The sequence below is a fragment of the Stenella coeruleoalba genome (assembly GCF_951394435.1).
Source record: "Stenella coeruleoalba genome assembly, chromosome: 1".
In the NCBI taxonomy this organism is placed as follows: domain Eukaryota; kingdom Metazoa; phylum Chordata; class Mammalia; order Artiodactyla; family Delphinidae; genus Stenella; species Stenella coeruleoalba.
The window spans coordinates 15458300-15480118 of NC_137169.1; the positions used below are offsets into that span (position 1 = coordinate 15458300).

At 51.9% G+C, this 21819-nt stretch overlaps 1 protein-coding gene across 1 annotated transcript in view; it reads left to right on the top strand.

The window, feature by feature from the left end:
• Positions 1–10455, top strand: part of VWA5B1 (von Willebrand factor A domain containing 5B1) — a gene marked incomplete at both ends in the record, with an annotated part of 40182 nt that extends 29727 nt beyond the window's left edge. Inside the window, 6 exons of the mRNA XM_079923492.1 lie at positions 1321–1458; positions 4835–4948; positions 7103–7177; positions 7809–7878; positions 8321–8438; positions 9961–10455. Of these exons, the coding sequence (XP_079779618.1) occupies positions 1321–1458; positions 4835–4948; positions 7103–7177; positions 7809–7878; positions 8321–8438; positions 9961–10455 (1010 nt within the window). The remainder of the gene's footprint in view (positions 1–1320; positions 1459–4834; positions 4949–7102; positions 7178–7808; positions 7879–8320; positions 8439–9960) is intronic.
• Positions 10456–21819: the final 11364 nt, after the last annotated feature.

Sequence of the window (21819 nt, forward strand, 5' to 3'; positions counted from 1 at the left end):
CACACACACACACACAGCGGCCCAGGGCTCCACCCCCTGCTTGATCTGCCCCCTCCCAGCCCCATGCTCCTCCACACCTCCCACACCCACCCGGTAACCAGTCCTCTCCTCCCTCCTTTTCCTCTGCTACACGCCCCTCACTCCTCCTCACTTCCCAGGGCATCTCCCTGCAGCGCCCCTGTAGGGCTCCCGAGACAGAACCGTGGGGATCGCCCTATTCCACCTGCCTTGCTCCTCTGGGACCACACCTATCTTCCCACAGAACCCCTAGATCTAATCGGTCCACCCAGTAACCAATCAAGGCCGTTTATTGAGTATGGATCAGCTGGGGGCCAGGCTCAGGGCTGAGCAGTGCAGTGACCACCACCATCCCCGTCCTTACTTATGAGTGCTTGACACAGATTAGCAGGGAAGCCAGCCGACATTAATCAAATAAACACAATTAATTGAGTGCATTTGTCCTAATGCCATTAAGAAGAAACACAGGGATCCAAGAAATTGTATAACACGGATGGTGGGGAGACTAATTTAGTCCAGGAATTGGGGCAAACTTTCAAGACAGTGATTTGTGGGATCTTGAGGGAACACACCTGGAGAACAGATAAATAGAGACATAAATAGAGAATATTTCTATTATTTGTTATAGTTTATGCTTTATTTATATAACAATACTACATGGTTTATATTTTATATTATTTGTATTTTTATAAATTTTTTTTTCTTCCAATGAGCACTTTACCTTACAGTTTACAGGACATTTGTCCATCCTTCACGTCAAGGAGACTGCTCACCTGCTCAGTAGGAAGAGTCTGGGCTTTGGGGACCATCCTGAGTCCTGATCTCAGGTCCATTCCTAACTTGCTGTGTGACCCTATGCTCACCACTCTCCCTCTCTGGTCTGTCTCTGCAAGGTTGTCCCAATGGTCCCCACACAGCCAGGGGACCTGTGAAATCCTGCAGCAAGATTCTCATCAGAGAGCTGCAAAATGAAAATAGAAGATACTGACAACACAGAGATTTGGTTTTTTTTTTAATAACACTAAAGTTATTTAAGGAAAGTAACTGTCATTTTTTATTAGATGTCTTACTTCTTTTGCATTAAAATATCCTTATTTTATGAAGTGATGGTGGAGGTTTTAATAATCTTGAGGGTTTCTTTTAAATGACCTTAATGGCAAGTTGGTAACTCCTTAATTTTAAGGGCTTATTTAATTCCAAAGATGGGACCATGGATCTAGCCCTCCTTTTAGCTTCCAGAGCTTCCATGTCAGGGAGGACTTTCCCACTCCACACAGTGACACCCCCCTTCTCCCTCTGCAGGGTCCAGCCGCCGCTACCAAGTGAACGCCGTGCACACCAGCAAGGCCTGCAACGTCATCAGCAAGTACACAGCCTTCGTGCCTGTGGACAGAAGCAAGAGCCGTTACCTGCCCACCGTCGTGGGATACCCCAACTCTGGTAAGGCAGGTGCGCAGCCAGGGCTCTTCTGAGGGCCAAGCAATTCCCAAGTGGGCCAGAGGAGGGGGACTGGGATACAAAGCAGGCTAGACTGGTGGGGAGGGGTTCAGGGAAGGGCCTTGAAGCTAAAAGGCGCCCCAGCAGATGGTTTGGCCGCCAGGGAGTAGGGGGCACATGAATCCCCATCCCACTGCTCTGCACAGAGCTGTGAAACCATCCCACTCCCCTTTTCCCACTAAATGAATATGATTTGATTGTATTTTTCCAGTTGGTATGTGCTCACTGTAGAAAATTCTAAAATATAGAAAGATGTGGATGGACCTCAAGATTATCATATGAAGTGAAATAAGCCAGAGAAAGACAAATATCATAGGATATCACTTACATGTAGAATCTAAAAAAAAAAAAAGATACAAATGAACTTATTTACAAAACAGAAATAGACCCACAGACATAGAAAACAAACTTATGGTTACCAAAGGGGAAAGGGGGAGAGAGATAAATTAGGAGTTTGGGATCAACATATACACACATATATAAAACAGGTAACCAAGAAGGACCTACTGTATAGCACAGGGAACTCTACTCAATATCTTATAATAACCTATAAGGGAAAAGAATCTGAAAAAGAATATATATGTGGGTGTGTGTGTATATATATATATATATAAATCTGAATCACTTTGCTGTATACCTGAAACTAACACACTATTGTAACTCAACTATACTTCAATTAAAAAATAAATTAAAATTTTAAATTGAATATAGAAAGACATAAAATAAACAAAAGTGACTGGGACTGTCAATCATCCAGAAATGAGTACTAATTAATCCCTTGGTGTGATCATCCTGCCAGACTTCTTTCTACAGGTGTCTACATGTAGAGAAATCAAAAGACAGATCATTTTGCATAAATTGGATCATACCAATATGTGCTATATCTTACAAACTCTGGGTGTGGGAAATATCTTTCCATCTTTTCATTTTAATAGCAGCAGGTACCCCACTGCAGGGAGCGATCATCATCATAGCAGCCAATTAGACAGTGTTCCATAGCCCTTTATATACATTAAATCATTTAATCCTCAAAACAGCTCTGCAAAGAAGATACTGTTTCCCCCATTTTACAGGTGGGGAAGCAGAGGCAGAGGGGGTAAGTAACTTGCCCACGGTCACACAGCAGTGAAGGGCAGAGTCAGGCTTTGACTCCCAGTAGCCTGGTTTCAGAGTCTATGCTCCCTCCTACTCCTCTCCACTGCCTCTTTTTTTTTTAATGTTTAATTAATTTATTGATTGATTATTTTTGGCTGCATCAGGTCTCAGTTGCAGCACATGGGCTCTTTGTTGTGGCGTGCAGGCTTCTCTCTAGTTGTGGTGCACAGGCTCCAGAGCGCCTGGGCTCTGTAGTTTGCGGCAGGCAGGCTCTCTAGCCGAGGCATGTGGGCTCAGTAGTTGTGCCCCGCGGCATGTGGGATCTTAGTTCCCCAACCAGGGATCGAACCCACATCCCCTGCATTGGAAGGAGGATTCTTTACCACTGGACCACCAGGGAAGTCCCTCCACTGCCTCTTAAGGTTTATCAGAATGTAGCCCCCTATTATTAGACCTTTTGTTTATTCCCCTTTTTTTTTTTTTTTTTTTTTTCTCGGTACGCGAGCCTCTCACTGCTGTGGCCTCTCCCATTGCGGAGCACAGGCTCAGGACGCGCAGGCTCAGCAGCCATGGCTCACGGGCCCAGCCGCTCCGCAGCATGTGGGATCTTCCGGGACCGGGGCACGAACCCGTGTCCCCTGCATCGGCAGGCGGACTCTCAACCACTGCACCACCAGGGAAGCCCTGTTTATTCCCTTTTTGATTATTGTAAATTGTGCTGCAAAGAATATCCCTGTGCACCTGTCTGGTAATCTCCTCAGGGCTGACATTCAGAACTAAGATTGCATATCAAAGAGTTGGCCCATTTTAAATTATTGTGATGTATGTTACCAAACTGACCCTGCCCCCAAAGGTTATCATGAGGAAGGTTTTCTATCCTCACCACCACTGAAAATTGTTTATCTTTCTAAACCTACTAAACTGAGAGGGGAGAAAAGTACCTTCGGGGAATTTCTTTAGCTTCTTTGTTGAAAATTTTTCGTATGTTTATGGACTATAAGCACTTTTTCTTTCCTGAATTATCAATACATTTTCTGTTCTTTACAGCGGCTTTTTCTTTTTTTCTTTTTAAAGCAGACCTCCTGAAAGAATTGTGTTTGGAAACAAAATATGCCTTTTCTGATTCCTCTGCCCTCCCCCCACCCTGCTTTTTAAAAATTCGGTACCAAAATATTCAACGACCCACTCCCTCCCTCCCTCTCTGCCTCAGTTCCTCTGATTTCAGGCTCTGGCCAGCAGCCCAGGCTGTCACTCCACCGGGTCTTCTCACCCACTGGGCACTGTCACCCTGAATGACGTCACCCCCCTCCCACTCGTCTCTGACCATCTTTTTTTAGCTTCTGTAGCCACAGTCTGGGAGTTTTAAGGACCAGGCACATATCTTAACCTAAGTCCCACAGCCCCCTAAGATTTGGATCAGCACTTCCCAAAGTGTGTTCCAGGAAACTAGAACCCTGGTTCCGTGTCTTGTTAATGACCATTCAGCACAAAAATAGGAAATACCAGATTAGGAAAAAGCATTTCTGAATGACTGGATTAAATAAACCTTAAAAGCTTTCTTTACTGCAGGACTTCTCAGAGCCTTTAGGGTGTTAGTATACATCAAGAGGCTCAGAGAATGGACTACAGTATGAAGCTTCTTCAAGACTTATTTTCCAATGGAACTCTTCATTTTTTAAGGAACAACTTCAAAACTAGTGTTCTCTGAGAATGGAGTTTCCCAAAACACACTGTTGGGTGCTGTAGCTTCATCTTCATACCCTGATGGTGATGCTCTGGGACTCAGGGCCCTGCCCTGTGGGAGAGGAAACTGGGACCTCAGTTTCTGAGACAGCAAACTGAGAGAGAAGGGAAATGGGGTGTTTCTGAGAGAACGAGCCTTTTAACTAACTAGAAAACATTGGTGCTTTCTGAACATTATCTCAGCAATAGAATTTACCTGGCAAGGTAAGTATTATTCTCCCCATTTTCCAGGTAAAGAAACTGAGGCTCAGAGTGGTCAGTACCTCATCCAGCTAGTCAGAGACGGGGCTGGGGTTTAAACCCAGGTCATTCTGGCTCGGAGCTCATGGTCTTACCTTCTGCAATGCCTCCCTGCCTTTAGATAATTGACAGAGTGAAGCCAGAACCTTGACCTTGCTCTCCCAGCCCATCTTCCTTGGGGAAGAGGCAAAAGACTGGCACAGTTGTACCCATCTGACCCCTTCTCCTTGTCCTCATGAAGGTGCTGTGTTGCGGATGGTCCGCTCTCGGGTGCTGACCCGACAGTCGAGGGGCACTTCTGCTGGTTTCCGGCGGTCCCAGACGATGCCTGGGGAAGACTCGGCTGCCAGAGATGGCAAATTTCAGAACCTAAGTAAGAGCCGCCTCTGGTGTACTCTGAAGCCTGGGCCCCTGAGCCACCGCACCCTCATGTCCGAGGCCCCGAAGGACTCTCTCTGAGTCTTCACTCTGGGCCTTATGGGGCGAGAGCAAGGCCAGGTTTCCTGGATTCTCTGAGGCCTGAGATGGGCAGCGGGGCTCAGCATGGCCCAGGCATACGTCGTTTACACAGCTTTGCTGAGAGAGCCACCGGGAGCCAGAGAGCAGTCTGGCCTCCCTGCCCACGTGCCCACACCATTCCCCACCTCTCCCTTTTCAAGGTCCACCAACCCCAGTGGCTGTTTCCCGCCTCCAACCTCTGAGCCCTCCCAGGCACTGAATGCCAGGAAACCTAATAAAGGAAAAAGCAAAAAGGCGGTTCCATCCCACCTTCTGCTTCTTCCAGGATTCCCAGAAGCATCCTTTCCACCTTCACCTGATTTCATTATGCCTGCAGCTTGGGTCCTTGAAGATCCATGGTTCGACCATTTGGTGACCTTGCACTAATTCACAGGATTGCCTTAATCCTCTGTGTCTCGGATGTCTGCGTGTCTTTTTGTCCCACTAAAGACAGCCTAACTGCTGCACTAGTCCTAACCCCTTCCTACGTGCCCTCACATGTACGATGAGCATCTCCTGCCTTCTTCTGAGCATGGGAAGGACATCAGAGGTCCCACCTGGCCACTCGCCCCGACCCCCAGATCATAACGATGTTTTACGTGACGGATTAGAAAGTGCTCACAGACTTTGATGGGTTAAAAAAGGAACAGTTTGTAAGGAGGTGAACATCCAGAGGAGGATCTCTTCAGAATTAAGGAGTTCTGCAGCTCCTTGGTCCCTCAGAGCCTCCAAAACCAAGGGGAACCTGCTCTACCGCTGAGCCAAGCTGGGTTACCAGTCTAGAGGAAACTTCTGGTCTACCCTTTCCTTTCTCTGTAGCTCAGCTACTGGTGGCCCATGGCTTCCATCAAAGTCACAAATCCCTTCTTTTGAATTGTCCTCTGGTTCACGCACAGTGTGTAGGACGTCTAAACTCTTAGTCTATCCCAAGCCCTTTCCCTCCCCAAGGATGCCAATGGCTAACACTCACTGAGGGTTTTCTATGTGCTGGGCACTGCTTTAATTATCCATGACTCCTCACACCCATCTGAGAGTGTTTCTTTTATTTTCCACATTAAGAGATGAGGAAACCGAGGCTCAGAGAGATTAATTGACTTACACAAGGTCACACCACAGATGCACGAGAGAACCGAGATTTGAACAAGCCGTGTCTGGCTCCAGAGTCCGTGAGGTTAATTAACCACCATGCTCTCTGCCTGCTGGTTGCCTCATTCATTCAGTCACTGGTTCACTCTTGTGCTGCCCCCCGAGCACCCAGTGATAATCAGAGCTTCTCACAAAGCTACTAATGGTCTCATAAGGGAGACAGAGGCTTTGCAGAATGAATCTGTGCATTTTTCCATAATTTGGATCATTCCTATATAGTATATATGCCCGTCACTCTCCAGCCATTGAAATATTATAATAGTCGTAAGAATAATCATCCTGATTATATATTTTGAACAAACGATGTGCAAGTATTATCCCCATTTTAAAGATGGGGAAACTGAGGCTCAGAGCCCTCTGACATTTCAATGCCATGTTCTGATCCCTCCTGGAGAGCTGGCATGAACCCACCTTTCCGCCCACCTCCAAACACCATGCTCAGGCCTCTGACCTGCTCCTGCTTCCCTGCTGGGTCTGTAGCTCGAGGCTTTATTGAGCACTTACCATGGACCAGGCACTAAGCACTATCTGTGTATTATCTCATTTAATCTTTACAACAACACAGATCAATACTATTATCCCCGATTTGCAATTGAAACTTATAAAGCAAGTAACTTTCCCTGGGGTTACACAGCTAATCATTGGGAGAGTTGGGGTTTGAACCCAGGCATGTCCGACCCTTACAGTGGAGCGCAGGTGGTATCTTTGGGAGATGAAGGCCCATCCAGACAGGGATGGGAACCTTGACCTTGCTCTCCCAGCCCATCCCCAGGTACTGTGAATTCAGACCAGCACTCTCCTTGGGAGGATGGGAGGTAAGGGGGAGGGCTGGGAGCTCAGGCCTCACTGGCTTCCTCTATTGTAGATGTGGAGGAAAGCCCCACTGCGTCCTTCAGTGAGAACACATCCCCGGGCCGCGAGAAGTACGCTACTCCTGAAGGTGAGTGGGCAGTCTGCCAGCTCTCCCTTTAATTAAAATAGTGATAGATCTTTGGGCCAAGAGAGTGTCTTAACCCAACAAAGTCCTTGTTGGTTCTTTTATTCCTCAAAACAGTTCCATGTACGATAAATAGGAGTTTCCACACTTTAAAGGAAGAAAACTGAGACCCAGAGAGGTGAAGTGACTTGCCCAAGGTCACACAGCAAGTTGGTGACAGAGCTAGGCCAGGAATCAGGCATCCCAATTCCCAGCGGAGGGACCATTATACCACCTCACTCTGCTGAGAATCTTCAAGCAATGTGCCCATTGAGGAAGCTCAATGTCCCTACTCGGGGCTGAAGGGGGTTGATGTGAAGTTGTCACTGTCCCCACAGGTAACCTTCCAGAAGATGCCAGGGGCCACCAGCCAAGGGAACTTGGAGGCCTGCTTCTTTACACACGGACCCACATATTTCTCCCCTCCCCATACCAACTGCATCAGAAACAGCCCTGCAGCCCGATCATTAGCTCAGATCCCTAGGGGTGTAGGCAAGTCCCTGGCCCTCTCTGGGCCTCTGTTTCCCCATCTGGGTAGTGAACAGCTGGACAGGGTCATCTGTCAAGCCCTAACTGTCATTCTGTGGCTCTCCAGGTCCCCTGCGCAGTCTGGCCACCAACACCCTTTCTTCCTTGAAGGCCTCAGAGGCTCTCTTTGGATCCAGGTACATGGGAGTTCCACTGGGGGTTCACTCTACCGCCACCCGTTTTCCCAGGACTGTCCCTAGCTTGGAAGGCCAAAGGCAGGCCCAGGCTGACATTTACACAGAAATGAACAATCTTAAGGATGCCAAGAAGGACCCCTGCCCAGAGATAGCACTGTCTTCAGGTATCACCCTGCTGAAACCACCTCCACCCCAAGTTCACTTCCAACGGGTTCACGGTGTCTTCGCAAATGCAAGTCCCCCTGAGAGGGCTAGCATGAGACTCTCTGACCACTGGGCTGAACAAGAACATGCTATCAAAAGAGGGTCCTAAAAAGAACACTACCTTGCCCCTCGCAGCCCTGACTTTCAGAAGCTGTTGAGTGGGCTCTCGGGGGGATGGGATGACCAGGGACACCACTGGGGCAGCGGTGGTCACTCTTCCCCGGCTCCACCCACACAGGCTGAATCTCAACAAGTCCAGGCTGCTGACGCGAGCGGCCAAGGGCTTCCTGGGCAAGCCGCTGACCAAGGCTCCAGAGTCAGCCCCAGGGAGCCAGAGCTTGGACTACGTCCCGCTGGTGAGTGCCCCAGACCCCAGACCCCAGGCCCACACTCAGCAGAGGGGCTGCCCTGCTCCCCTTCCACCAAGGGAAGAAGACCTAGACCTTCCCACCCACGTAGCAGCCGGGCAGAGGGAGTTTGCCTGAGTCTTCCATCTGGGGTTTAGGAGTGTTGCTAAAAGCCAGCGCCAGCACCGTGAAAATTCTTTGCAATCTGCCACCTTCGCTTTAAAAATTCATGGGAATCTTGCACTCCACTCCACCACCTCTGTGTGTCTGTTTTTCAATACATAAAAATAAGCCTTGAAATGATTCACATGCAAGTAAAATGAACACCCCAGGGACATGCAACGTGTTTAGCAAGTGGCTCTGCAGATGCCCCAGCATGCGGGGCAGGGAGAGAAACCCAGGTCGGGGGTGGGTGTCTCTGAATCGAGGAGAAAGGGAGCCTGGTCCTGCCACTTCTGGGGCTCAGTAAGTTTCGGGAGCGAGAGGTGCTGAAAGGAGGGAAACGGTTAGAGCTTCACTGCCCCGCTGCAGCCCCTGCACACCCAAGTGCCTAGTGTCACTTGGAGTTTCCAAATATCCCGGGCAATAGAGCAGGAGGCATGTATTCACTCAGCAAAGATTTGTTGAGCCAGGCACAGCGCTAGCCCCAGGGAGACAACCTTGAACTAGGTGAACATGGTCCCTGCGCTCACGGCACTGCCACGGAAACCGGGCAATTCTGATGGTTAGGTGCTGTGAGGGAGCAGTTGGGTTTGGTGGGGGAGATGGGGAGGGAGGGAGAAACCTACTCCAGGCTTGAGGTCAGGGAGGAATGACGCATGGCTTCTGGAAGGATGTAATGCTTAAGCCCATAGTTTACATGCTGGAGTTACATGGTTAAGCCGACAGTTTACACACGAGAGAGCGAGCTTGGGGGCTGGAGAGTGGGTGGAGGGGAAGGAGTCAGAGACGAACCAGCGCTTTGGAAATCATAGCTTGGATTTATTCTAGGAGAAAATTGAAACTACTGAGCTGGTGGCCTCCAAAAGGTGACAAGGCCTCTGCCTTACAAAGACCCCTCAGGATGCAGGAAAGATGGAGTGAAGGTGGGGGGACAGGGGAGGGAAGTAGAGGCAGGGACAACATGAAGTGGCAGATGGTGGGCTGCAGAGCTGTTCAGAAAGTGGGACCCGTTGGGACTTGGTAACCGATTGACATGGAGGGAGGAAGAGGGTGGTTAGCTGCCCAGAGTCTGTTGGATGGCAGTGGATGGTCCCAGTGGCCGAGCTGGGTCCACCTGCCCAGGACAAGAAGCAGGTCTGGAGTGAGGATGTTGAGCTGGGCCTGGAAAGTCATCAGCGTGAAGTACCAGTGGGATAAAGCATGGCGGTGCTCGGCTGAGCTGGGTATCCCGCAAATCCCCCGGGTAGGTGGCGCGAGCTGGCGGGGAGAGGTGTGAACCAGCGGGCTGTGTGCACCCAGATTTGGGCATGGCCTGGGGCTCCGTGGGCTAAAAAGTTTGAGGCCGACTGAGGGGCTCCCACACACACAGGTGTCTCTGCAGCTGGCCTCCGGAGCCTTCCTTCTCAACCAAGCCTTCTGCGAGGCCACCCACATCCCCATGGAGAAGCTCAAGTGGACCTCACCCTTCACCTGCCACCGAGTGTCCCTCACCGCCCGCCAGCCCCCGAGTCCCCAGACGTGCACCAGCCCCTCACCTCGGCACCCCTCCTGTGACAGCTTCTCCCCGGAGCCTCTGGCCGAGGGCACGCCGGGCTGGGAGCCCAGGGCTGCGGTAGAGCACACAGGGCAGCTGTGGGCCACAGTGGTGGCGCTGGCGTGGCTGGAGCACAGCTCCGCCTCCTACTTCGTTGAGTGGGAGCTGGTGGCCGCCAAGGCCAGCTCGTGGCTGGAGCAGCAGGAGGTGCCCGAGGGCCGCACGCGGGGCGCGCTCAAGGCTGCTGCCCGCCAGCTGTTCGTGCTCCTGCGGCACTGGGATGAGAGCCTAGGTTTCAATATGCTCTGCTATAACCCGAATTATGTGTAGAGGGGGAGAAGGGGGCTGGGGCAGTGGCGGGGAGGGAGGAGACCACGTGGGCCTGGTAGGGGGACTCTTGAAACTGTAGCCAGTATACTGGTTGCTAGAAAGAGCCCTGGATTGGCAATCAGGAGGCCTGAGTTCAATGCCAACTTTGCTACCACCTAATTGTGCAACTTTAGGCCAGCTCCTCCCTCCCTCCCTTCTGGGCCTCGCTTTCGCCACCTGTAAAATAAGTGGGTGAGGTGAGGGAGCTGGACTAGAACCCCAGAACATTCAAAGGTTCCTTTCTGCCCGGACATCCGGAGAGCCGTGGAATTTACTGCCACTGGGGGGTAGGGGGAGAGAGAATACAGTTTAAGCCTGAGATCTCTCTGGAGGAGGGTCACATGGGCAATGACCCCCTCAAATAAAGGGTGGGTGAGCGGCCCCAAAGCCTGAAAGTAACCAGACCCGCAAGCCTGCCTCCAGGCAGAGGGAGACCCCCTCTGCCAGCTGCGTTGTAGGATAAGCATTTGTCTCCATGGTGACAGACCCTAAATCCCACTTACAAACTGCCCGGAGAACCGTCCTTCCCAGCACTTTAAAAGAGTCACCCGGGGAACTTTTATTTTGGCTTGGAAGCCCTTCATGTATTTTAGTGTTGGTTTGCAGACTATTTGTGACTTCCTATCTAAAAAGAGGACGGCAGGACAAGGGGAGGCACCCTGCAAGCCAAGGTGTTAGCATTAAGCTGCAGCCTGTGCAAAACCAGTCCCCGAAGAATTCTGAGCCACGGTCACAGAAGCCAGTGGAGAAACCAGACGACACCTGAAGTCATTTTACACACTTTCAGGGATTGCGTAATGCAAGCTCTATCCCCTTGTGTTGAGGGGCTAGAGAGCCGCCCTGTGTCGGCTGCGTTTTGGGATAGTGGCCACAGCGCACTGTGAGACGGAGGCGCTTTGTCTGCAACAGAGAACCTTGCTTGGCTGCAGTGCATCTGCAGTGCAGCTTCCACTGGGAGCCGTGATTTATTCGATGAAATGAAAGACTCTTGAAGCTTCAAAGCAGAGACCCCCTGGGGACGTCCCTCTCTCTCAGGCCCACCATGTGTACCATGTGGGGACAGGTGTGTCCCAGCCTCAGATTCCCTCGTGGCTGGGGCCCCATCACCTCTGTCCTGCAGACTCCCTTGGAAGTGGGTCTGGACCTCACCAAGGAAGTCCATCAGCTTGGGACTCCACACTGAATCCATGCCCTTGCCCAGCCCCCTCTCCAGGGCCTTAACCTTTCCTAACCAAGGAGAGGATTCCCTTCTGGCCCCAGGGCCCTGGCGAGAAGCACCCTCCTCCCAGAGGTCCCCCTTCAGGGATATGTGGAGGACCCCATGGATCAAACACCTTCATGAAGACTCATGAAGACTCAAGAAATGCCCAGTCTTGGGCTTCCCTGGTGGCGCAGTGGTTGAGAGTCCGCCTGCCGATGCAGGGGACACGGGTTCGTGCCCCGGTCCGGGAAGATCCCACATGCCGCGGAGCAGCTGGGCCCGTGAGCCATGGCCGCTGAGCCTGCGCGTCCTGAGCCTGTGCTCCGCAACGGGAGAGGCCACAACAGTCAGAGGCCCGTGTACTGCAAAAAAAAAGAAAGAAAGAAAGAAAAGAGAAATGCCCAGTCTTCAGCAGCGGGTGAGAGAGAGGGGTGTTTCAGCAGAACACCCATCACGTATGGAGAAAAGGCAGCCCCACCAGGATGCGGTACCCTACCCCGCACGCCACCCACCCCCAAGGCACAGCCCTGCCCAACCCTCCTGCTGTGCTGCAAAACCTCCCACGAGGGGATTTCACCTCCCCAGCCCTTCCGAGGCTCTCCTCAGAAAGCCGGTGACCCCTCCCACGCGGAGGGGAAGGGGCTGGAGATTTCAGATCAAGTCCCATCTGCTGCTTGACGGACTGTTCTGCTTCAGACCCCCCCACACCCCCGCCCTGGGGAGGAAGCCAGCCGGGCAGCCGCCCACACAGAGGGATGAGGGCTCGAGGCTCTGGCTCCAGACCTTGTCATCTCCCTGCATGCGTCCTCCCCCACAAAATAACACTTGTGCCGCTATGCAGCCAGCAGCCCCAGCTTCAGGGGAAGGAGGAAGGGGCATGGCATCCCCTTCTTGGCCCCCCAGGAATGGAAATATTGTCAGGCTGAGAGCTGAAATGGCTGGCACTGGTTTGGGCAAGTGGCTATCCCTCTCTGGGTGCCCTGGAGCGGGGGTTGGCTGGGGGGTTCCCCCTGCTTTGATATTCCCAGATTCTCTGCCTCTGAGGTGTTTCCCTCTTAGTGACCATGGACTTGCTTGACTGTCTGTGTGACCTTGAACAAGTCCCATGTGCTTTCTGGGCCTCTTTCCCCCTTAAGGTAACCAGGTGGGACTGAGCTGGCCAGCCGCCTGCTTAACCTGCTTCTGGGTCTCCAAGCTCAGTGTGGACACTGACCGGAGCTCAGGTGGTCCAGTACCTGCCCAGTACCTTCCCAGTGTAAAACCAGTGCTGCAAGACCCCTGGAAGGAGGAACTGAGAAGCCCAGCAGAGCGATGGGCACACCACCCCCTTCTCCAGGGACCTGTCTCAGACCCTGCCCCAGTAGCAGTTGCTGGAGCCCTGGATGACTCTGATACACAAGCAAGTTGCTGACTTGTGCACTCCCTGATTCCCCTGCTCCGCACCCAAAGGTGCAGAGGAACAAATGCTCCTTGATTTCAGATAACCCAAGGGCTTTGGGGGACATCTGGGTAAGAGACATTGTTTAAAAACTCCAGTGGTATTGAGAGGACATGGGTCTCAGGAATCTGCCCCAGGATTGCCAAGCAGAGGACCAAAGGGACTTGCTTTAAGGAAGAGAGAAGAACCTTAGGTAATTAGCACATATATTGAAGCTAAAGTGGTTCCAAGGGTTCCTGAGTAGGTGAACCGATGCCCCAGACATCGGGATGGATTTGGATTAATCTGGAGTCTTTGTTAACCTGGCCCTTGCTTTCTAGGTCATGCAGAAGGACCTTGATGCCCTGCCTGGCTGAAGAATCAGGAGGGTACAAATGCTTAATGGCGTTGTCCAAAAGAGCCCAGCCTTTAGTGGAAAGAACGTGGAGCTAAAAGCTGGGGAATTTACATGTTGGTCTAAACTCCGCCACTACTTTGCTGTGTGACTTCTGGCAAGTTGCTTGCTTTCTCTGGGCCCCATTTCATATTTTGTAGAAGGATGAGGTGACACTAGATCAGCATTTTCAGCACTATTTCTTGGTTGATATATGAATTAGCAATTCATGAGAAACTGTCTGGCGGGCAAATATGTTGGGAAAACACTAGGAAAACAGATTTCTTGAAGTCAGGACAACTCAGTCCCATGAATATGTAAATATGCATTGTCAGTCTCCAACGGGTGATTCAGGTCTCTCTCCCCGAGTTATTCAGTAGGGAAAATGCTGGTCTAGATCTCCCTTTGGGTTCTTCAGGCACTGACATTCAAAAATCCTTTATTGAGAGCCTACTGTATGCCAGGCACACTGGGGTGGCATAGTGAACATATTAGGTGGTGTTCCTGTGCTTTTTGGAGCTTGGTGAGAAGCATTTGAAGGATGTCTGCTCCATGAACTGTTTCCTCACTTCCTGGCCACCCAGGTGGGTGTGTCTTCACTGGCCACACCCCCACCCTGTGGTCCTGCCCTCTGTGGGTGTGGCCTCAGGCACCATTGGCACTGAAGACCGCCCTAAGCTTTCTGACACTCATTGGTGTGTGAATAAAACTGACCACTTCAGCCAGGGCGGAGGTAGCTGTGGGCCTCCGTGTCCAGGGAAGCAGGGCGGGGGCGGGGGGAGTCCCTGCCTCAAGGGTCCAACCTGCGGCTACACCCAGAGGCATAGCCCTCGCTCTCAGACCCCTCAGCTGAGGAGACCAACTCCAGATCCCAGGAAAACTGGACCCCACACGTAGGCAGACTTACACTGGACGTGGAAATAAGCAGCATAAGTTTCCAGCCGGCACTGTTGTTTTCTCAACCTGTCCCTTGCCTGTGGACCAAACCAATGGCATCCACTATCCTCCACTGCTAGGGCTGATGAATGGAGTAGCTGGTCCCAAGACTAGCTGCTGGTGGGTTTTCACCTGCTCCTCAGACATTTGAGAAAGCAAGGGTTCCTCTTCTTCCCTTCCAGCTGTTCACGTGGAACAGCTGTCAGAAAAGACCTCTCAAGTTTCCTATTTGGAGGAGTCTCCCGAGATCTGTGTGCAGCCTACCCCAAGGGACTTGTCACCTCCTTCACCTGCCTGGCTGGAACCTGTGTGACACTGCAGCACCTGCCGTAGCAGCGTCCAAAGGCTGCCTCTCATTACTTTCATACTGGAATATAGGTGGTGCCCAGACACAAATGCATTCTGCATCCTTAGTGCCCTGGGAAGGGAAAGAGAAGGGCTCTGCTACCCCCAGGAAATAGGTTGTGTGTTCACTGCCATGGCATTTGGAAGATCTTTATTCCCCACCAATCTAGCAAGGACTAGAGAAAACAACGAAAATGGGCACATTCCTCAGCTGTAGCACGCTCTGCAGCGCCAGTGTAAAAATAAACAGGGCAGGGGCGCGGGCGGCATTTTGCAGCTGGATAATCTGATCCGCAGAGATCCGTCCCAAGGTCAGGAGCTTGGCGGCATCTCCTGGCCAGGCCTCCAGTCCCCACTGTGGAGCTCCCTGACCCACGTGTTCACCCGGCCCCCAGCCTTTCGACAGCACTGCCTCCCAGGTAGCCTGACAAAGTGGGATTTCTCCTGTTCATGCTGCAAATCTCCTTGGCTCAGAGCCAGCGACCTTGAGCTTACAGCCGCTTTCCGAGGCAAAGCGCCTCATCTCACTGTGGCCGAATGTGGGCACACCCGCGGCATAGTTTCACTATTTGCCCAGATGGCTTTGGCTCAAGTGGCATGGCCGGTGCTTGTCCCCCTCAGAGCCTCAAGTGCCTACAACGGGCTACCCCATCCCCTTGCCTGCTCACCTGTAACGTCCCCATGGTGCCTGTGACACTTCTTGTTCTTGGAATACACATCGCCTTTCTGCCTGGTAGCCAGTTATGTAGACATTGTGGAATCCTGGACACCAGCGTCTAATGTTCACCAATAATTAGCAAAGCATACCCTGGGGCTGTATGCGTGTGCCTGTTCTCAAAGGAATGGCTTCTTTGTAAATGGTGGCTACTGTTCTCTTAAAGGCTTTTAGCTCATAAAAACTGTTGAACCTGATGATATGACGAAATGATACTTGTGTCTGCTCTTTTGCTCTCGAAGCCAGTGCTTGGCTCTCAAAATAGTGGTTCAGTGATCCTCTTACCTCACTTAGTATGATTACATCTGCCTTACGTCTGTCTCTCTCAGATGACCAACTGTCCCCCAGTTTGCCTGGAACTTGGTGGGGGAGGGAGTCCCAGGACATGGGACTTTGAGTTTTAAAACTGGGACAATCCCAAGAAAATTGGGACAAGCTGGCCACAGTAGTTCCCCCAGAAGCAGAGCCTGAGATAAGGATTCAGTGCAAATAATGTATTTGCGTGATTCTAGGAAACACCCTAGGCGAGTGAGGAATTGAATAGCTGCAGGAAGGACACGCAGAAAGGGGATGTTACGAACCTGGTTACTATGATGGGTGTGGACCCTCATCCCCCTGGGGAACTCTAGGAACAAGAGTAGATGCATCTCGAAGCTCACAGGGAAGGAATGGAGTGTATGTGCATCAGCTCCATTCAGCCACTGGTTGAGGGTCCCTCCCTCCCAAGGGCATTGCTTGAGGCTGGCCACAGGTGCACCAGCCACGCTGACTTCCGCAGCTAGAGAAAGCCACTGGCAAAGGACAGGTGCCAGCAGGTGTTCAGCCCCTGTGTGCTGAGCTGAATGGAGCTGAGGGGATACAGCCAGACACTGAGAGCACCTGCTGCAATATCTCTGCAGAGCTGTTTGCCCCGTTTCAGATTTTTCTCAGAAGCCATTAGTGGTCCCACGAAATATATTTCTTTGAAAATCGTCACCAGCCACCATTTCGTCTTGGAATCTACACAGACTGACCCCAAAACCAAACACAAGGTTCATCTGGAAATCCTCTAGCAGCCTGCCTTGTTTCCTCAAAATCATTCATCCCTTTGCAGCAGTCAGGGAAAACAGGGATTAAAACAGGAATTCCCAACAGGCCAAAAGCATCACCACAACGTGTTAACAGCCTCTAATAGAAAAAATTCCAGGAGCCAACAAGCTGAGATTAAAGGGTCAACAGAAATACTGTTCGCGGGCAGCCTTCATTGGTGATTTTCAGCCAGGTAATGGCCTTCACTAAGACAGACAAGCCCTTTCTCTGATCCCCACCACAGCTCCAAGCTGCCGGGGGACCCAAGGTCCCTTTAGCACCTCACTGACTTACCTGAGCTGGGCACTACCTCCACCTTTCTAAGAAACTTCCAACTTGCTGCTTTGTCCTCTTCTCGCACTGTGCATCCTGCGAAAGCTGGGGGTGGGGCGGGTGTGCGCGTGCGCATCCTGCTGGGATGGCAGTAAGGGTCTCCTTGTCTCTCACACCATGAAAAACGTGCACAGGAAAGCAGGGACTCAGGTTCTCCCCAGGAGCTCTGTAGAAGGAGAGAAGGAAGTGAGCCCAGTGGGTCTCTGGGCCTCCTGGGTCCTCTGTCCTATGGCTGCCTGTCCACTCCAAGACACTGCTGGCCCCCTGAGCTCCCTTAGACTCAATTCATCTTTATTCTGGTCTGAAAAAGGGAGAAAATACTAAGTTGAGTCCCAGCCTAGCTCTGCCAAGCTCTCTTCTTCTGCCATCCAGCACAGTGGCCCTCGTTGCCATCTGAGTATCACCTCGAGTCTCTCAACCATCAACCCCTCTTGGAAGCATCCGGACCACCCACCCCGATTCCAGCCACCCCAGATGCCAGGTTGGAGGAAGAAAGGGACACACATCCTCTAGGATATAATGAGACATCGGTAATCTGCTAGGAGAGGGTCCTCCCATGCGCTGGGGTGGAGGAGGGGTCCTGGTTACCCAGGGTGGTGGCCACCCCCAGCTCCTGAGCCCTTGATAAGATCTGGGGGGCAAGTTAACTCTCATGGCTCCCTCAGTCACCACAAGCAGAACTAACCTTCCCCTACACTACTCTTAAGCTCCAAATCCTCCAGGTTGCAGATATGGACCCTCCCAGACACGGACTCACGGCCTGTCTCTCCTTCATTCCTGACTTCCGAATCTCTTTTCCCTGGCAGGAAACCCGGGGGCTGCCTGCACAAATGCCTTGGCACTCAGCCGGTTCTGATGCCGTCCAGCAGGGGGCGCTGTGGGCATGCACTGCCTTCCAGATCCAGGGCCTGGGGAGACAACATTTGGGAAAACAGGAGCAGCAGGGATGAAGGGAGGTTTTAGAAGCTATTCCCGTCCCCTGTCAACAGTCTTTTTTCTCTCCTAAAAATGGGTGATTCGTGATGGCTAGGAAGCCCACTGAAAGGCTGTGCCAGTCACGTATTCACCCGTGTGTCCAGATACCAGGCTAGCTCACCTGGGACTGGAAAGGAGAGATAACTACCTAGTCCCTCCCTGCTCTGCCCACGCCTCCTCCCCCCCACCATATAGAACCCCCCCCTTCCTTCCCCCAACTCCGTGCAAACCCACTTCTTTCAGGAAGTCTTTCCAGGCCTTCCAGGAGCAGCTTCTTATGGGATATTTTATTAGTGTACGTATGTGTGTATGTCTCCCCCGTCAGACTGGAAGCTCCCAATCACGACTGGCAGTCTCTCCCCGCAGGGCAGGGGCTGTGTACCCACACCAGACTGGAGGCTCTCCAAGGGCACATATCTTACCTCCTCCAGCAGACCAGGGGTTTTCTCAAATAGGGCTCTGTCTCCTCCAACAGACTGTACACTCTCGACGGCAAGTCTTGTGTGGCTCCTGTACACGTGTTTTAGGACTCTGTACACAGACGGTGATCGGATGAGGACAGCTCTCTTCCCCACTCCCCCAAGGGGGGATCTGAGTTGCCCCCAAGTCCCATGAGCTTTGCACACTGGGTAAGAGAAAGATGGGATTTGATCAGGCCAAAGATCACCACTTTGGGAAAGAAGAACAGAAAGTGGGTGGATGAGACTTGTAAGGGACTGAAGCCACCAGCCCCCCCTTGTCTGCACCACACCTCTGCTCTGCTCCTGCAGCTCTGCTCTTCAATCTGCAGGGTCACCCAGGATCTGGTCCTCCTCGCTGCACATCACAACCAAGGTTCATTCCCTCAAGAAACATGAATTGTGTTGCCTGCTAAACGCTGGCCCTATTCTAGACTGGGGATACAGCAGTGAACAGAACAAAGTCTCGGCCTGTATCAGTTTGCTCGGCTGCCATAACAGAGTACCACAGACCAGGAGCTTAAAGAACAGAAATGTATTGTCTCACAGTTCAGGAGGCTAGAAGTCCGGCGTCAGGATGTCGGCAGCATTGACGCCTTCTGAGGGCTGAGCGAAGGATCTGTTCCAGTCCTCTCTCCCAGCTTCTGGTGGTTCCTTGGCATGGAGCAGCATAATCCCCATCCTCACATGGCATGCTCCCTGTCTCCAAATTTCCCCTTTTAATAAGGACACCAACCATATTGGATCAGGGCCCACCACAATGACCTCATTTTAACTTGATTACCTCTGTAAAGAGCCTGTCTCCAAATATGGTCACATCATGAGGTACTAGGGGTTAGGAATTCAACATACAAAGACGTTTTTGGCAGGGGGAGATTCAATTAAATCCATAATACTGCACTCATGGGGCTGATGCCCTAGTGGAAAGAGAAACAAGAAACACAAATGCAAATAAATATATATTGGGGTAAAAGGTAAAGCTGAAAAATGACGCAGTTATAGGGGAAGGGGATAAAAGAGTAGGGAGGGGCTGCCCTGGTGGCGCAGTGGTTGAGAGTCCGCCTGCCAATGCAGGGGACACGGGTTCGTGCCCCGGTCCGGGAAGATCCCACATGCAGCAGAGCGGCTAGGCCCGTGAGCCATGGCCGCTGAGCCTGTGCGTCCGGAGCCTGTGCTCCGCAATGGGAGAGGCCACAACAGTGAGAGGCCCGCATACCGCAAAAAGAAAAAAAAAAGAGTAGGGAAGATGCTATGTATCCGAGAGCAGTTAGAGAAGACTTCCTGAGAAAGTGACATAGGAGCCGAGACTGGATTCTGAGTGCTCCCCAAGCAAGCCGTTCATGTCTGCCATGTTTTCTCCATGTATGATAGGTGTTTACCAGGAACAAAGTCCTTCAGAGTTCAGTGTGGAGCTCACCTCCTCCAGGAAGCCTTCCCTGACCTGCACCCCCGCCCCAGGGCAGACTGGACCTCTCCCACAGCGCTTTATACTCCAGGTAACAGCTATTATGAGAACTTCTCAGGGGTATTTCAAGGCTGTGTGGTCAGGTGTCTCCCCTCTCAGACTATAAGCAATCTGAGAGCAGAGACTGGGCTTCAATCACCTCTAGGCCCCCTGTGGCGCCTGGACCATTGTAGAGGCTCAGTAAACGCATGCTGAAGTGCAAGGTTAGAGGGTGACCCAGTCACTCTCTCTTCAGTGAAAATAATCAGAAGTTCTAATCTGGGGAGTCCTAAATGTCAGACACAATTCTAAGGCCTTCCCATTGATTCATCTCGTTTGCTCCTCACAACTCGAGGAAGTATCTTTTTGATGTTATAGATGAGGAAACCGAAGTTCAGAGACATGAAGAAATCTGCTTGAGGTCAGCCAGCCAGAAATTGGTGGGGCAGGATCCAAACCCAGGTCGGCCCAACTCTAGGGCCAGGCCTCTTTAATTCAAGACATTCATTCATTCATTCACTCCACCTGTGAATTCACCCCATGTCTACTGTGTGCCGGGTACTGCAAGGCTAGGCTAACCAGGCTAAGTAGGGGAGGGGAGTGTTTGTTACGGAGCGTTACATTCCTCCCGCATTAGACAAAGAACTGCCCTGCCATGCTCAGGTCCTGGGACTGCAGGCTCACTGCCCCTGTGCCCACCAAGTCCACTCCACCCCACACCATCCCCAGAAGGCAAATATAGCCCCCCTCTTCCTGTCCCTCCCCAGAAAGGCAGTCAGGGGCCAGGGGGCTTAAGACACAGGAGGAGAATGGGTGACAAATCCTCCTGCCTTTCTCTCTTCTTCAGACGCTGCTTACTGGGGCCCAGAGACCTTTGCCTTTTCTCCACTCTTTTTGCCCCATTACCCTCTCCTACTCCTGCCCCAAGGAGGAGAAGCAGCAGATGGGCCCTGGCCTGGGACCCAGGTCCCAGCTGCTCCTTCTGTGGGCAGTCCTGACATGTCAGAGCTGGAAAGGATGCCAGGAACCTCCAAATGTCCGCAGCACCCCCACTTTACAGACGGAGACACTGAGGCCCAGGAGGGACAGGGCCTGCACCAAGGTCACTCAGGTCCCCTAAAACCTGCCCTTGTTGGGTCTAAAGATCCCACACTACAGCTACTCTAAGGCGATGTCATTAGAAGGCCCCTGGGAAAATACATGTGTGTAGGTAAGGACTAGAGATAGGTGACTTCGGAGGGGTAATACCTACAAGCTAGATACTTAGGCCGGGGAAGTCGGGTCCTAGGGCAGCAGAGAGCACTGGGTGAGGGGCAGCAAGGGCTGGAAAGAAGGCTGGCACACACAGAAAACAAATCTTGCCGCTCTCCCAATTCTGTAGTAAAATCCACACCCCCGATGCTGAAATAAGATGGGGTCGGGGCCATCCACACCTCCCAGCAATCATTCAGTGAGGGCAGAGGTCATTTCAGGTGCACAGACTGCGTGCCCCTAGGTAAGTCCCTTCCTCTCTCTGGGCCTCAGTTTCCCCATTTGTTAAATGAATGTGGTGGACTGGATAGGTCTCAAGGTTCCCGCCACCTCTGAGGCTGGTGAGTTTAACATCCTGATTCCAGACTCCAGAACATTCCAGGATGAAAGGGTGGTGCCCCTATCCCACTCTCAGCCCCCATGAGGTTGTGTCAGCTTTCCTGGAGACAAGGACTCTTCCCCATGGGGCATAAGACTCCCAGCGTTCAGGCGGCAGCATCTAGCATGACCACATCTGGTCCAGGGATGGAGAAATGAGCTCTGGGCATCTGGTGAACGTGCAGAGCACAGAGCAAGCCCGGAGCCTCAAGCAACCACCAACCAGGCAGATCGACCGGGTTCAGTTCCGGAAAGCTCTGTGGCCACCTCAACATCCCTTGGGGCCAGAAGCTTGATGAAATTATAGCCATCAGCAATCAGAGGTTTGGCCCTGGGTAGAGCTTCTGGGCTGGCCGCTCCTTCTAGCTTCTGCTTGTCACTAGCTATGGGAGTCACTTCACCTCTCAGAG